General features: G+C 36.9%; 1 protein-coding gene across 5 annotated transcripts in view; it reads left to right on the forward strand.

Moving 5' to 3' along the window:
• TMEM131 (transmembrane protein 131) overlaps window positions 1-15,252 on the forward strand; it is a 249,718-nt gene extending 234,466 nt beyond the window's left edge. For 2 of the 5 annotated variants that reach the window (XM_020992797.2, XM_020992798.2), the window contains 10 exons: window positions 590-765; window positions 3,264-3,397; window positions 5,819-5,946; window positions 6,149-6,301; window positions 8,962-9,127; window positions 10,628-10,749; window positions 10,850-10,946; window positions 11,893-11,990; window positions 13,013-13,176; window positions 14,176-15,252. In XM_020992797.2, the coding sequence (XP_020848456.1) occupies window positions 590-765; window positions 3,264-3,397; window positions 5,819-5,946; window positions 6,149-6,301; window positions 8,962-9,127; window positions 10,628-10,749; window positions 10,850-10,946; window positions 11,893-11,990; window positions 13,013-13,176; window positions 14,176-14,463 (1,526 nt within the window). In that variant the 3' untranslated portion in view covers window positions 14,464-15,252. The remainder of the gene's footprint in view (window positions 1-589; window positions 766-3,263; window positions 3,398-5,818; window positions 5,947-6,148; window positions 6,302-8,961; window positions 9,128-10,627; window positions 10,750-10,849; window positions 10,947-11,892; window positions 11,991-13,012; window positions 13,177-14,175) is intronic. The other 3 variants (XM_078146323.1, XM_078146325.1, XM_078146324.1) reach the window with 3 other exon arrangements.
• Window positions 15,253-15,882: the final 630 nt, after the last annotated feature.

Below are 15,882 nucleotides of genomic sequence, written 5' to 3' on the forward strand. Positions count from 1 at the left end.
TGACCTGACCCTGGGCACTTCTCAGTGCCCCCAGGCAATTTTTGAGGATTAAATATTTCAGGACAGTGAAGTACTGCATTCATAGAGGGAGTTTCTTCCTTGGAAGTTCTTTCTACTAATGAAATCACAAATCCAGAACAATAGGAACAGAAAATAAAACTCCAGAAAAGCCATAGTTGGTTTAGAGGCCTCCAGGTAGAGAACTGAGCTAGGATGTCCTCCATAAGTCAAATGCTCTCCCTTCACACCCCATCTCTAAGAATCCCTGCCTTCCTTCAAGAATGAGATGAATGACCACCTTTAGCAGGACGCTTTCCCCAGTCTTCCCAGCTTCTAGAGCCTTCCCTACGCTGTGTATGTATCTGTTCATATGTTGTCTGTACCCCAGAATGTAAGCTCCTTGAGGGCAGAGGCCATTTTTGCCTTTCTCTGTATTCCCAGGGCCTATAATACAGTTCCTGGCACAGAGTGCTTAATAAATGCTTGCTCACTGATTCTTAATAGTTCTCTTCAAAATCTTTTTTTTTTCTTTTAGGGGATGGTTGTTGTTAAAGACTTAAAATTAGGAGTTTTATTTTGTTCTCCATAGGGAAAGGCAAGCCTCCTCAGCGCAAAGTCAAACCACTCAAGAAACGAGAGGAGAAGGAGAGAAGAGGAAAGGGGAGACCACAAGAAGATGAGCTGAAAGATTCTTTGGCCGATGATGACAGTTCTTCTACCACCACAGAAACCTCAAACCCTGATACAGAACCACTTCTAAAAGAGGTATAAAACTATTAAAGCACAAGAGAGCCTTTCTGTAGTGGGGAAGATATCCTATCCTATAGACAGTCATGTTCTAGATAAAAATTAGACTCCAAGGATTTCTAAGTATTAGGCAATTCTGGCTGCTTGGTATCAAGCAAATCATTTTATATAATGTTCTCTCCATTTCCCCAGAGGAAAATAAGAGACATCTATTACCCTCAGAGTTGTATCTGAAGGAACAGTAGCAAAATAAAATATTTAAAAGTGGGAGGAAGCTCCTTGAAAGTCATGTTTTACCTGAAATCTGTAGCTTAAGCAATTTATTTCAAAATTCAGGTGTCAAAGGGAGAAACAGAAGAACTACTTTTGTATTTGATTATGTAGTGTTCTTTGTTTGACCAATAGAAAATATTGGAACTGTCCAGTGAAGTAGCTTTTTATTTCATGACAGGATAATACACTTATAGTTGCCATAAATCAGAGCATAATTTGTAAGATGGTGTACAGTGATTCAGGGAAATTAGCATATTATTTTAATTTTTGTGTTCAGAATAATACTGTTCCAATTGAATTTAATATTGACAGATTATTTAATGTTGTCATCAAGAATTTGTAATCCAAATTATTTTAGAAGATTCCCAATATTATTGACATTCATTAATTTTTTAAATAGTATATATATACATTATATACTATAATTACTATAATATATTATAGTTGTATTATATATATTATATCTTTCATTTTTCACATCAAGAAGGAAACTGACTTTCAACTTTAACATTTCCTCACATTTGTTGTGAAGCTTTATGTATATGCTTAATGCTACATAAAATGTGATGATAATTTAAACCAGTTACAAACAAATTTATGAGTTCCATATTTGATAAATGTTAAATGTATTTCAACCCCAATTTAACTGACAAATCATTTGAAATACCCTCAGTCCCTCAACTCTTTTCTCTTCCTTTTGAACATCATCTCTGTCATTATCTCCTAACATTAACTTCAGAAACTGACCAATTCTCACCTTTGTACTTTTACTCAAGTCATTTTCTCAATCTGTCTATTCCACAGAAGGACTTATCGATAGCTTTCTATAAATATTCAACTCAAAATTCTCTTCCTCCACATTTTCTCCCTAAATAGTACCACGCTGCTTGCATCACCCTTTTTCTGCATTTTCTTAGCCACTCATATATAATGTGAACTGTCCCAATTATGATACCTATTTCACCATTGGCATGTAACTTACCTTCTTCAAGTGTCACTTTTCTCATATCGGGGTAGGTCCTTCATTACCATCTTCTATAGGGGGGCTATGGAGAAATCACTCTATAAATTGTATAAGTACATTATACAAATATGAATTGCTATTACTGTAGAACCTTCTATCATTTACATATTGCTTCATAGTAGTATTGGGGTGGAAGGGTATGAAATGTGTCCAACTAAGTATCATGCTTTGTGATGGCAGCCATATGTATCCCCACATTCCCTGTAAGGTGCTCATTAAATAAATGTAATCAAGATATTTATCAGAAAAAGGGAAAATGTGAAGGAAAATATATTTCCCAGGTTATTGCTGTGACTTAGCACCTTTAGGGTTGTAGAAATTAACAGTGGTATGTCCAAATCCAGCTATGTCATTAATGACCACGAATTGTGAAGTTGAAATTGTTCTGGGATGGGCCTGACTTAGGCCAGTCTCCTAGTGGTCTAGGTTTAATACTGCAGACAAATGAGACACTCAGGTCATTCAGCACTTAGCCATAGCAGAAGTGTATTCCATAAGAATAAACAATGAAGATACCTCGCATTGATTTAGCTGAACTCTTGCATTCGTTACCCATGTGGTAGAGGTTCCCCCTCCCCACATCCCCATGGCTACTTTGTACTCAGAGTAGACGTTCTTGGTCTCTTGAGCCAACAAAATCTCACAGAATGTCTTTATGTCACTTAAAGAAAATGTTGCATGTTGAGAAGGAGGGGAAGGGGGCTTGAAGATGTTGTTCCTCCCATAGGAACGGCTGTGGGAAATTAATTGATTATGCTCAGTCAGCTTGGCAGGGGGCATTTCAGCATTAGAAAAAACATTCCATTGTTGGTCATCTCAATGAAGGTTCTAGATTGGAATGGACTTATGGATTAAATTACTCCCTTACTGAAAGTGTTCCTGGAGGTGAAGATTTGGGCACATTAAAAGGGTTATATTAGTTTATATTTTAATAGCCTGTGCTACTCCTAATGAAAGCAAGGCTTTGCGAATAAAAGTTACCAACTTGTCCTTTTCCCCCAGCATTTCTGCATAAGTGACATTTGGCATGCTTTGTCACTCACCCAGCTCCAACTGAAAAAGAAACATTTTCTCTTTGAGAAGGTTGGCCAAGTTAAGATGTAAAAACATTGTAAAAAGATAATGACAGTGGTCATTGTGCTCATAATAAGGGTGCAGGTTTATTTGATGATCTTATGTCTAGTCAAACTAAACAGATTATATCTAAATGATTTCACAGGATCCAGAACGACAAAAAGGAAAACAAGCCGCGCCTGATAAACAGGGATGTGAAATGTCTCAAGTGAAACAGAAAAGCAAAAAGCTCTCAGCAAATGTGAAAAAAGAGACCCCAGCAGACGTAAAACCCCTCAGGTAACACGCACAAGAAAATCAACACAGGTAGAAGAAGCCCACTCCAGGCTTCAGGGCATTCTAGAGCCCTCTGCACACTCAGGGAAGTCTGATCACAGCAGGAGGTGGCAGTGTGTATGAGAGCCTTGGCTTTTGACCTCCTGGTTGCAGCTTCTCATTTAGAGAACTGCTGTAGGGAGACATAAGTGATGTGGACGTTACATGCTAAGAGGACACGTGGTAACGTACTGGGGAAAGAGCTCTTGATATGGAGTCAGAGATCCTGAGTTCAAATCTCAGCTTCACCATTTACTACCTGTGTGACCGTGATCAGGTCAGAGAAGCTCTGTCACCTTGGTTTCTCCATCCATAAACATGAGGCAGTTGACCTGTATGCTCTCTAAGGTCCCCTCCAGTTCCAAAAAGAAGATCTTTCTTTTTCTTTCATTAAAATTGCATCTGTTAGTCACTAAGTTCTCAGTATTTCCGAGAAACTTTTTAAGACTGTAAGTTACAGATGTTCTGGAAGGGGATGTTCCTTGCTGGAAGCGCATTAGATGGATGAAATGACAGGTCCGATTAAAAAAAACAACAACAATAATAATTGGACTTAATACTGAAGTCACACTACAGGTAATACATCCATTATGGCTTGGAACTTGGCATAAAATTTTACAGCATTAGACCTTATTCAGGGAGGTTAGTAATACTTTCTTTCATTTAAAATAATAATCACAGTCCTATTGCATGGACTCCAAAGAATACATAACAAAGCTTCACTGTATTCATTTTATCATTCTGCTGTGCACACCTCGATCCATAAATCTTAGGATCTCTTTAAAGTAGAGGGCATGATAGGCTAATATTTCAGAGAGAAAAATAGAACAGGAAAATACTAAGTGACATTACTTTTATAAAATTAAACATGGTACCTGCACAGTTTTATTTTCTCTATCCAACACGAGCCCCTTTGCATAATAGGGTCGCTTAGCCTTATTGATGAGTAATTTTAAGATGCCAAAAGATTTCATAATAGAGCTCTTTCAGTACTTTTGAAAAGTACAGAATCAACACATAACGTGACTGTCAACCTTTAAAATTAAATCCAGACTACCACTAGAACACCGGAAATGTAATATGGTACAGACACAATCCATCCCAAACTTAAAAACACACTGCATAAATGTTTGACTTCCTTACCACTGCACACACCCCAACAGTCTGCCAGAGACTTTAGGGCAGCTCTCATTGGAGCAGTATATTAAAGATGGTGGTGGCTGGGAGGCAAGAGTTGAAACAGGGCTGTTGGAGAGTCTGTGGGCCCAGAAGTAAGTAAAGAAGAGACTAAGAACGCTAGGAATCACTTCAGGGGATATAATCTCAGCAATGGACTCTCAGGTATCATAAACTATTTTATTTCACTTTATTCTCCTGAAATTCTTCTAATTCAAAGCACCTACTTTATAAAAAGATAAATACCTTGGGGAACTTAGAGGACAATCCATCATTCACACATTAATCTGAAATGATTCAGTCCTGAGGCTTTTGTCCCAACCTAACAGGCAGCTAGGTGACACAGAGTGGGCACCAGCCTGAAGTATGGAAGACTGGAGTTCAAATCCAGCCTCGGACACTTGCCAGTTGTGTGACTTTGGGCAAATCACTTAACCTTGCTCAGCCTCCGTTCCCCATCTATAAAATGGGGATAATAATAGTGTCTACCTCCCAGTATTGTAAAGATCAAGTGACATAATAGTAAAGTACTTTGCAAACCTTAAAGCTCTGTAAAAATGCTTATTATTAATAATATCCAGATGAGATTATCTGTCCTGAGGGAACAGAAGTTTTGATTGTAGGGTAGGCAGTTTTGAAGCATGGAACACTTTGGAGTTAGTACACACTTGGGTAGATGCTGCAGAGATACATGAGGGCACCTCTGAAGAGGAGCATTAAAAAAAAAGGAGGGCACCAAAGACAAATTTTTCTTTCAGAAATTTTTCCTAGTTCCAACACTGATCCCAGGAAAATGAAGGAAGTAATTTCTCCTTTTACTTCTTGTACCACGTTCCACAAGTCAGACTAGTTGAATTACATTAACAAGGTTTTTTTATGCTGTTCTGGGAATCTTAACCATCATTTATAACATTATTTCTATTAAGACTGTTGCTTTTGAATTCCAGATGATTGACTTACAAACAAACACAACTCATTTGCAAATTGAGGTCTGCCTGTAAATAGCTGCAGAGTTAATGGAGACAGTTTTAAAATATACATTTTCAGTGATTCTTAAGGGTTCAATATAACCCTTACATATTTATACATTATCAAAAGCATCCCTTAAATTTTTCTTTAAATCTTTTAAATGTCAAATGACACTCCTGTCCAGGCATTAAAAACAAAGAAGGGATAAATCTGAATCTTCCACCCATGATTGCATTTCAGTTCATTGGAGCTCCCATATACTCCACCAATGGAAAATAAACAACGCAAAAACCTCCCAACCAAGAGTACTCTTCAGCAGCATACATTGACAAGTGGATCTAAATCACGAAATCCACAGAAAACAAGAGGTATTGTTCATTTTGATCTTACGAATATCCCTTTTGTGTTTTGATGGTAAAAATAAAAATACTGCCTAGAAGCCATATTGCTTGAAGTGGATGGTTTCTTGATTCCTAGGTATTTAATATATCAGAGGTATATTTTGAAATAGGACAAGGAGAGAAGGATTCTCTTGCATTAATGGCCATGTTACTATTTGATTTTGTGCAGGTACAAATAATAAGTTAGTGGACAACAGGCCACCTGCCCTAGCAAAATTTCTCCCTGGTGGTCAAGAACTAGGCAACACCAGCAGCTCAGAAGGGGAAAAAGACTCTCCCCCACCAGAGTGGGATTCTGTGCCAATTAATAAAACCGGCAGCTGTAAGTACACCGAGTTAGAGACCAAAGTAGTCTATTTAATGATGAAGAAAAGTTAATATTATATCTGTACAGTTTTTATAAAAACTAGTGTGCATTGCTGTAAGAAAACCTGTCATGCAAAATTCTGCATTTACAAAGCAAGTTAGGGGGTGGTAATTCACCTTTCAAGTCTCCTTTGCTTTACAAAAGGATTTAATATTGACATCCTTTAAATAGTGTATTTAAAATGTAATTCTTTGTATCAATATTTTAACTGGATTTTGGATTTTATTACTTTCTCTACTAATTTCTTTTACTTTAGTTGTCAGCACAAGCCTATTATGATTTAAAATAAGCACTACCTACTTAAGCAGTATAGGGCTGTGCTGTACAGAAATTAAATCATAAACTTGTAGAGGACATGAGATCAGGATCTAAAATGAAGGATAATAAAATCAAAGATATTGATGAGGATATTATCCTAGACACAGGATAGAAGCATAGGACCTTGCAATGGGCATTTTTGTTCTGTTTTGGCCATTCTATCTTGATCCTATATTTTGTGTGCTTTTTATTAGAGAGGAGATCATGGAGAAGGAAAGGGAGGTGTAGAGTCAAAGGACCAATAAAATATATTAAAGGGTGGAAACTTCACAGTCGTTCTGCAATGCCTCATTCAGGCATGAGAGTGACACAGGGTTCTCCAAGGTTGTGCCCGTGAAATGGAAATGTGCATAAGGTCTGGTGATCAAGAAAGGCTGTCCAAGGACCAGCCCAGCTAAGTTCAGAGAGGCCAACCAAAACTAGTAGGTTGATCACTATGGAAGCAGCTTTTCAGCCATGGAGACCCTTGGGACAAAATACAATTCAAAATGGCTTTAAGTACTGTGTAGACCCTTTCTTCGGTTACAAGTGGCAGAGTGTCTCCAAAAAAGGGTAGTAGATGGTAGTCTACAGACATTAAAATTTAACTCTTGGTCATCTAAATATAAGATCTTTGTTCAGGAAGCTGATAAGCATTAAGATGGGCTACATGTTTAGTATGATGGTTCCATCATAGCCATTCTTCCAGTACTGTTACTATGAGCATAACCTTGGGTAAAACATTGACCCTTTTTAGCTCTCAGATTTTGCATCTGAAAAATGAGGAAATTGAACTAAGGTCAGTTAATAAACATTATACTAGGCCATGTCCTAACCACAGTGTATAGCAAGAAAAACAAGACAGCCCCTTCCCTGGAGGGTGTCATGATCTAATGAGGGTGACAACATGCCAACAACTATGTACACGCTATATATTGGTAATGCATTAGACAGCAGAGGAGAACTGTTTCTTGGATGGCAAAGCATCCCTCTCTTGTAACCTACAAGACCATGCATGAGTGGTTCAAAGGCTAGATTTCTTAATATTGGTGTCATACTCTAAGCTTTGCCAATAATTGTCTCTATGTGGGTGGGGAGGGGGGATGCATTTTTTCCATTCATGTTGCTATTTTAATCAAACTAGGGAGGTGGGGTGTGAAGCTAGTGTTTATTTAAGTTAATAAGTAAAGCTATGGCTCTAGCCTTAATGTTAATAAAGGGCTTTTGAGGCCGTAGTTAGTAACACTATACTGTTCCCGACCTTCTTATTGCTCCCTCTCATTCTTTTTCTCTGCACCTACTCTTTTCCTCCCTTTATTTTTCCCTTTTCTTTCTTTCTTCTCCTCTGCGTGGTTATTGGACCTTCTGTTAGTCCCAGAAGGAATTTCTTATTCAAGCTGTCAAACAACAAAGATTGATGAACTCTGTTGAAGATATTTATATAAAATACAATATAGATAGAATTGCAGGGTTAGGAAATGTGACATCATGTCCAGGGAATAATAAGTAAATCAGAGTTACAGCAGGTAGAAACAAATAGAAATTTGAGTAGAAATTTCCTGTAGAAAGGAAATGTGATAGAATTTTCATTGGAAAGTATTGTAATGCACATTTAAACACATTTAAAGCCTAAGAAGAGATATAGTATCCCCTGCATTTGATGGACTCTGAAAAACTATATTTAGATAAAATTATTTCTGTCTGGTATAAAATAATTCAATCAATTTCTAGCTATTTAAGGGCCAAAAGCATTAGGACCATTTTCTCCTTGTACAACTGAGACCTCCATCTGAGATGGTACATGGCTATGAACAGCTTTGATAACAGGACCTTATAAGAACATCCTTAGAATAATTAGGGGTTTGTTTTTAACAGTGCCTACTTGTAAAATTACCTGTAAGGGAAAATGTCAAAGGCACAACCAAACAAGAGTGGCTTCTTGCCCCCTGCAGCCCGTTTCGGATCATGGCGAGCCTTCCTAGTCCCCATGCTGTTGCTTCTGTTGCCTAGGAGCTAAAGGATTCCTCACCTCCTTCTGTCAGATGTAGAAAGAGGTGAAGGAAGCAAAATGGCAGGAAAGCCATTAGAATCCAACGAAATTTACTACTGTTGATCATCCTTAAATTCAGATTAAAGTTAAATATGGAATTTATAATCTCTGCAACCTTATTGCAGAGGTATGTATTAGCTTTCAGTCCTTTCCATAAGTTGAGCTTCAAGCCTCTATAAATGGTGCTCCCAAAGTTTTACCTGAAGGTAAGACTGGCATAATAAGAATGAAAGTATTAAATTAATGAGACCTCTTTTTGATTTCTCAGCTACTGATAGTCTTTATAAATTGTCTCTGCAAACCCTCAACGCAGACATTTTCTTGAAGCAACGACAGACCTCACCAACACATGCCTCTCCATCTCCACCCCCTGCATCTTTCTCCTATGTGCCCCGAGGGTCTTACAGCAGCATTGTCAACAGCAGTACCAGCAAGTAAGTGGAAATCTCTACTTCCTGTTAAAAAGACTTTTTAGGCATACCCATTTGTAGGTCTGTTTAAATGATTTTACTTTTTTTTTTTTGGGCTAGGCAGTGGGATTAAGTGACTTGCCCAGGATCACACAGCTAGTAAGTGTTATGCGTCTGAGGCTGAATTTGAACTCAGGTCCTCTTGACTCCAGGGCCAGTGCTCTATCCACTATGCCACCTAGCTGCCCTCCAGTGATTTTACTTTTAAGGAAGCAGAATGTTTAGCCTAGTTTCTGTTAATTAATATTTGACATTTTCAACAAAGTATGGAATTTTCAGTAGCTAGAGGCTGGAGGGGCAGTGAAGTTTGCACAGTGGATAGAGCACTCAGCCTCAGATACTTGACACTTATTAGCTGAGTGACCCAGGGCAAGTCACTTAATCCCAAATGCCTCTCAAAAAAAACCCATCAGACAAACAAATACCAAGAGGTTGATCAAACATAATTAAGTTTTTCCCAGTTTGAGGCATTCTGTAATGATGCATTATTGTTACATCAGTTTAGTTCTTGATTTTAAATCATCTATTGGGTAATTTTATTTGTGAAACAATCATTTGTTTATAAGGAATCTGTTGAAAAAATGTCCCCAAATCATTTCTTTTTCCATAGTCTTTAATAGTCACAAGATAAAGACAGGACTCTTGTACATTTTCTCCTTTTTCACATTCTTAGAATCTCTCATAATCGCTTAACCAAGTCAGTTCCCTCATGACTTTTTACCTCCTCCCAGAAGTCCCTTATTTCTTACCTAAATCCATTAATTCTAGTTTGTTAGAATCCCCAAAGTATTTTATGGTGTTAGATTGCAAAGGACTAGAATACCACAGAAGGACTTATACAGATGACTTCAGTCAGCCTAAAGCCGTTGCTTATTGGAGAAGTATGATGATAATTAACAACTGGGCACAGTATCAGGTAGAGTTCTGAAAATTAGAAGTATCAAACACAAGGCCTGCAACCCTCCCTAGGGCAGCCCAACCCAGATGAAAAAGTAATTGGGAAATATTTAACAAAATAAATAAAATACAATGAAACATAGATAATAATTACATTTTAAAAACCAAGACACTGTGCAGTTCCCCCAGGAATCCTGTGGTTCCCAGTTCTGAGTTTAACACCGAGGCTGTAAAGGACTCAAGGAATTAAAGGCTTTAGAGGTAAAAAGGACCTCAAAGATCATGTGGCCAAACTGAGGTCACCCATATAGTAATTAAGTAACAGAAGAGGACTTGAATTCTAGGGCCGACTCTGCTACTTCTGATTTGTATAATGGTGAGCAAGTCACTAAAGTTTCATCATTTTAAAATAAGAGAATTTGATTATTTCAAGGGTCTGAAGCTCTAGAGCTATTATAATCTTAAAGTATTCATATCATTTCTGAAATAAATGTGGACTTCTTGGCCTTTATTATTTAATTCTAATGCTAAAAATAATTAGTTTTTCCTATTTTTCTTTCATTTAAGTGAATCAGAAATGAAGCAGCCTAATGGTAACAAACACAAATTGTCAAAGACAGCTTCACTTCCAGGCAGGAATGGCAATCCTACATTTGCAGCTGTTGCAGCAGGTTATGACAAGAGCCCAGGTAATCACATTTTTGAAACAATAATAATTACAATATATTGCTTAATTATCTTTAGTCTTATTAGACTTTAACTTGATTTAATTGTTTTTTATTGTTGCAGGTGGGAGTGGACTAACAAAAGTGTCTTCAAATAAAACAGATATTTCTGGCAGTATCAGCATTTCACACACACCTGTTGACAGTGATGGCTCAGACAGGTATCATTCATTGACCATTCCTATTAAAAAGTTTACTTCAAATCAAGTTTATATTTCATACTTAGATATGCCTCAGTACATCTGTTCCTGAAGTACAAGTAAGAATGTTTATCAGAAGTTATTATGTTTGCTTTTTTCTAAAATAAAATAGCCCATTGCATTCCTCAACCCTACTTAGCAGTTATATTGCTAAGTATTTTATCCAGTTTCCCAACATCAGTCAGTCCTTTAGAAGCAGAGATGAGGAAGCTACTTAGCTGTTTCCTCAGGGCGTTTCCTGACACTGGAATGAGAAGAACTCAGCTCATGTTTAATGCAAGAAGAGGCTGCCATGACTGAAATTTCATATGTGATTGATAACAGAATTGAAGTGATATTTGGCTGTCATTTTAAGTGCATGCGTATTGTTTCTCTTTGTTAGGCTCTATTACAGGGATGAGATCCAATGATGAAAGACTAGAGAAGAAAATATATTGAAAGGAAGTAAATGTTTTTATGTCTTATCATTATAAATGATGGGATATCACTTTGGTGGATTGTCCTTTTTTTTTAAACAAAAATGAAAAGTTTTGTATAATATAATACTATGCACTTATTAGGTACTCAGTATTAGATATTCATTGGTTGGTAAATTTTCCCCAAAATATTTTACAGTATGTGATCAGAAATTAAGAAATTTCTTTAAATGTTAAGTGTAGAAAAGTATTCACTTTTCTGCCAAGTCTCCTTCCTAGAAATATCAGCTATACTATACATAAACAGCCCTGAACGTTCACTCTACAAATCCACAAATAAACCTTTGTGATATACCACTTTTCAGTTGTCTGGGTTTTTTGGCTTAATATTTGATTGCCCAAGCCACTTTATCATATTTTTTTTATAATGAATTTGTTTTCACTAACATTTATGCATTTTTGTATATTGCATTTTCTTCTGTATTATTTAGCTCTGGTTTGTGGAGTCCCATCAGCAACCCAAGCAGCCCTGACTTTACACCTCTCAATTCATTCTCAGCCTTTGGGAATTCTTTTAATCTAACTGGCGGTGAGTGTTTGACACTAAACCAGTAACTAATCAGCCATGAGATGTAGAAAGTAGCTCATTCCTTTCATTGTAAGCCAAGAAGGAAGGAGTGAAGATAGATGCCTCAGAACCTGCATGAAGAAAGGCTTCAATTGCAAAGGAAAAACACTTTTGTCATTTTAATAGAGACCTGAAATAATACCATTATGAGTGTAGCCCCAGGACTCGTAGCAGTATAAGAAATAGGATTCTGTCTTGAGAGAAGAAAATTAGCATTGTTCCTCTGGATAGAAATAAATTAAAATGAAGGGTTGGTTTTGTGTGTGTCATGGACCCTTTTCTCAGAATGTGTTTTTTTTCCCCATCTAAGCTCATAGACCCCCTGAAATCTATACCTTGGTTTAGAAGAACCCCTTGTTTAGGGCTAGTTAGCTTCTTTTATTTTTACTTCTGGAGTTTCTTTAATCCTTATACTAAACCTTAGAGTCAGGAACTTCTCAGTTCCTTATCAGTGCCTTATCATTAATCACAATATTATATCTCTTATGGAAGAATTAAAAGGACAATGGCAGGAACTGTCACATGGAAAGATTTCTCCTACACACCTCTCCCATTCACCTCAAAGTTTAGTTTTAGAAAATGGTTTTTATCCATATGCTGTAGCACCATAGTAGAAAATGATAAAGCAGTATTTCTCTGAAATAATGACTTCTGCAGTCACAGTTGCTGGGATACCTAATCCCTTCCTAATTTCTCTTCCTTGTTATTCATGGACATTGAAAAAGTGACAGTATTAGCATTACCTAATAATGTTTGGAAATTACATTTCAATACAGCTTGTTGACACATACTCTTTTAAAACTGTCCACACGCAGTACAATAGAAATTCTTAAAATTATGTGATAAGATTAAGTTATGTGTCTTGCATACAGTAGGTGCTCCACAGATATTTATCAAATGAATATTATTATCTATTAAGTTCTCCATCGGGGTCTAAGTAACACATAATGAAGAAAAGATTTGCCAATTTTGTTTCATTTCAGAGGTTTTCAGCAAGCTTGGATTGTCTCGGTCTTCCTTCAGTCAGGATACCCAAAGAAACTGGAATGAATTTAGCCATGTCCCCTCCTACCTTTGGGACACTTCAACCACTGACTCTGCCCCATCTTGGCCCACTAGTTCAGGTTCCCCAACACATACAACTTCGGTAAGTACCTGAGTTCTTTAGAATTGTTGGTCTTTGTCATCACCCCCTAATGTTGCCATTGTTGAGATTTGACCATAATTTCAAACAGTTTTCTACCCATCAAATAGCAGTGTTTTCAGCTGAAGCTGGAGGTAAGCACTCCTGCTCCCCAACTTTCTGTAATATATACATCTTGCTGCTGGCACACTACTAAAATATATTTGTTACTCCACCTCCAACACCAAAAATAAAAACCCTACACAGAGATATGGCTGGATCTTTGTATGTTATACCATTAGATAGAACGTTGGGGAGAGTCAAAAAGGTTCTAGGTGGAACAGCTAATTAAACCCCCAGAATTCTCTCACAGTTTTTGATGTTGTTGAGTCGTTTCAGTTTGAGTATACAATATTCTGCTTTTGATAAATTGAAGCAATTATCAACTTCTTTCAAAATTTCTCTGATTAATTGAAAGGGGAAAGGCTATCTTTTTCTATGGCTACTTATCAAATTATTGTTATATTGTATAATAGGCCAAATTGAGACCAGGCTGCAGTTTTCTAAGTAATGTAGTCTTCTCTAGTAAACTAGAATTCAATTTATTCTGGTTATTTTTTTCTTTTAACAAAATCCTCGAATGCAGAAACATTTTGGCATTTCGCATGTGCATTTTTTTAATCCTTCATTACATGATCCTGAAGAAAATAGTTCCTCAACAAAACTAATTTTTATTAGTAGAAAAACCTATATTAAGGCATTAAAGAAAAAAGTAAACATTTAAGTGGCCTAGTTTCTAATATTTGGTTTTAAATTAGAATTAGAATTTCGAAGGTACCATGAACTGTCTTTAGACTATCAGAGCTATCTCACTAGAACACAGATCTGATGCCTCTGATACGTGTTTTAAATTCAAATAAGCAGAAAGAAACCTATGGCATCCTTATTATATTGTAATTAGCATTAGCCACATAGAAATTACAGTTTTAATGACCATCTGTGTGAACTTTTTTTTTTGTACAGTCAATCCTCGGCAGCTCCAGCAGCCTGTGGTCCACTTCCACCCCATTTAGCAGTTCCATTTGGTCAAGCAATCTCAACAGTTCCCTTCCTTTCACCACTCCAGCTAATACACTGTCAAGTATTGATCTGATGGGTAATGAAAACTCCCCCACTCCTCCTGCCACTACTCTCCCCAACCCAGCTGATGATATGGGACAGACCTATAATCCATGGCGTATATGGAGTCCAACAATTGGGAGAAGAAGCTCAGATCCTTGGTCAAATTCACACTTTCCTCACGAGAATTAAAATTGGGTTTAAGAAAAATAAAAAGGCACTCATCCAGATCATGCTATGCCCATTTCTAAGACATCTTCAGGCCATTACTCTCTCTGCTTCCACCCTTCCCTCCTCTCGGCCATTCTGCCATCCCTTCCCAGCCCATACCCTTGCAAAACAGTTATGAGTGAGTCAGGCTTTTTATCACTTGTTCCTTTCAAATATTTCTTGCAATTATGATAGTGTGAGATTTGCTGTTGTGCTTATGAAAAAGTCTGGGCTTAGCCACCACCGCCAATAAGACCTGTAAATCTGAACAACTTCATTATTATCAAATTTTTGGTCATCAGTCCTTTTTTTTGCTGTATAAACAAAAATTTGACATTACATCTAAAGAAATAATTTGAGTTATTCAGAAGTTCTGGCATGTGACAGTTTTATTAAATTAACAGGTTTGGTTCTTAAATAATTTTTCCCAGTATTATGCGCCAAAATCTAATTTAAAGAAATATATACACACTTTGTGCTGAAAATACAGAGTATTTTTTTAAAGTAAGGCTGTCTTCATTTAAAAGCAGATTACAGAAATGTAAGACAATGTCAAGAGCAAAAGTAGATGAATGTAAAAACATTCTGTTGAGACCATGGACATTTTCTGTGCTGTTTGTACTTGAGGTATGGAACATTTGTAAACCTGAATTCATTTTAAAGTTGAACTGAAATGCACATAGGCAAGTCTTGAGATACAAGATTGAAATGTGTGTTTCTTAAAATACAACTTTGCATTGTACTTTGAAATAAATGATGCTTTTTTCAAAACCTCGTATCATTTTTGAACATAGGAAGCATTTGAATTCTCAGTTCGTTAGAAATCATCATGCCACTGTCCTTACTTTGGGAAAGTCACATGTAAGGGTCAGGTGAAAGGGAAATTTTTGGAACAGCTTTCATCATGGACTCCTTTATAATCTGACTGAATTACCATGTATTTCAAAGGTAGTCACCAAAGGATCTAGATAGAAAATTAAATAAAATCATACCATTTGAATCCACCTTGAAGTCATGGAGTTAGTGATCATCTAGTCAGTCAATAAGCATTTATTAAGTGCCTCCTATTTCTCAGACATTATACTGAGGATATAAAGAAAGGTTTAAAAAAAAAAGTCCCTGCTCTTAAGAAGCCTGGGGGAAACGTCCTGTAAATAACAAAGAACAAACAAGATGTGTACCAGGTAAACTGGAGATAATCAGCAGAAGGAAGACACTAGCATTACGGAGATCAGGAAGGACTAAGGGCAGAAAGGTCTGATTTTTGGCTGAGACTTAAAGGAAGCTAGAGCAGGAGGTGGAAACTAGGAGGGACAGAAAGAGGTCAGTATCATTGGCTCTCATGGGTAGGAGGTGGTGAGAGGAAAGAAGACTAGACAGCTAAGGAGGAGCCAGGTCATA

The sequence above is a fragment of the Phascolarctos cinereus genome, unplaced genomic scaffold, assembly GCF_003287225.1.
Source record: "Phascolarctos cinereus isolate Bilbo 61053 unplaced genomic scaffold, phaCin_HiC Scaffold_726;HRSCAF=1367, whole genome shotgun sequence".
NCBI lineage: Eukaryota > Metazoa > Chordata > Mammalia > Diprotodontia > Phascolarctidae > Phascolarctos > Phascolarctos cinereus.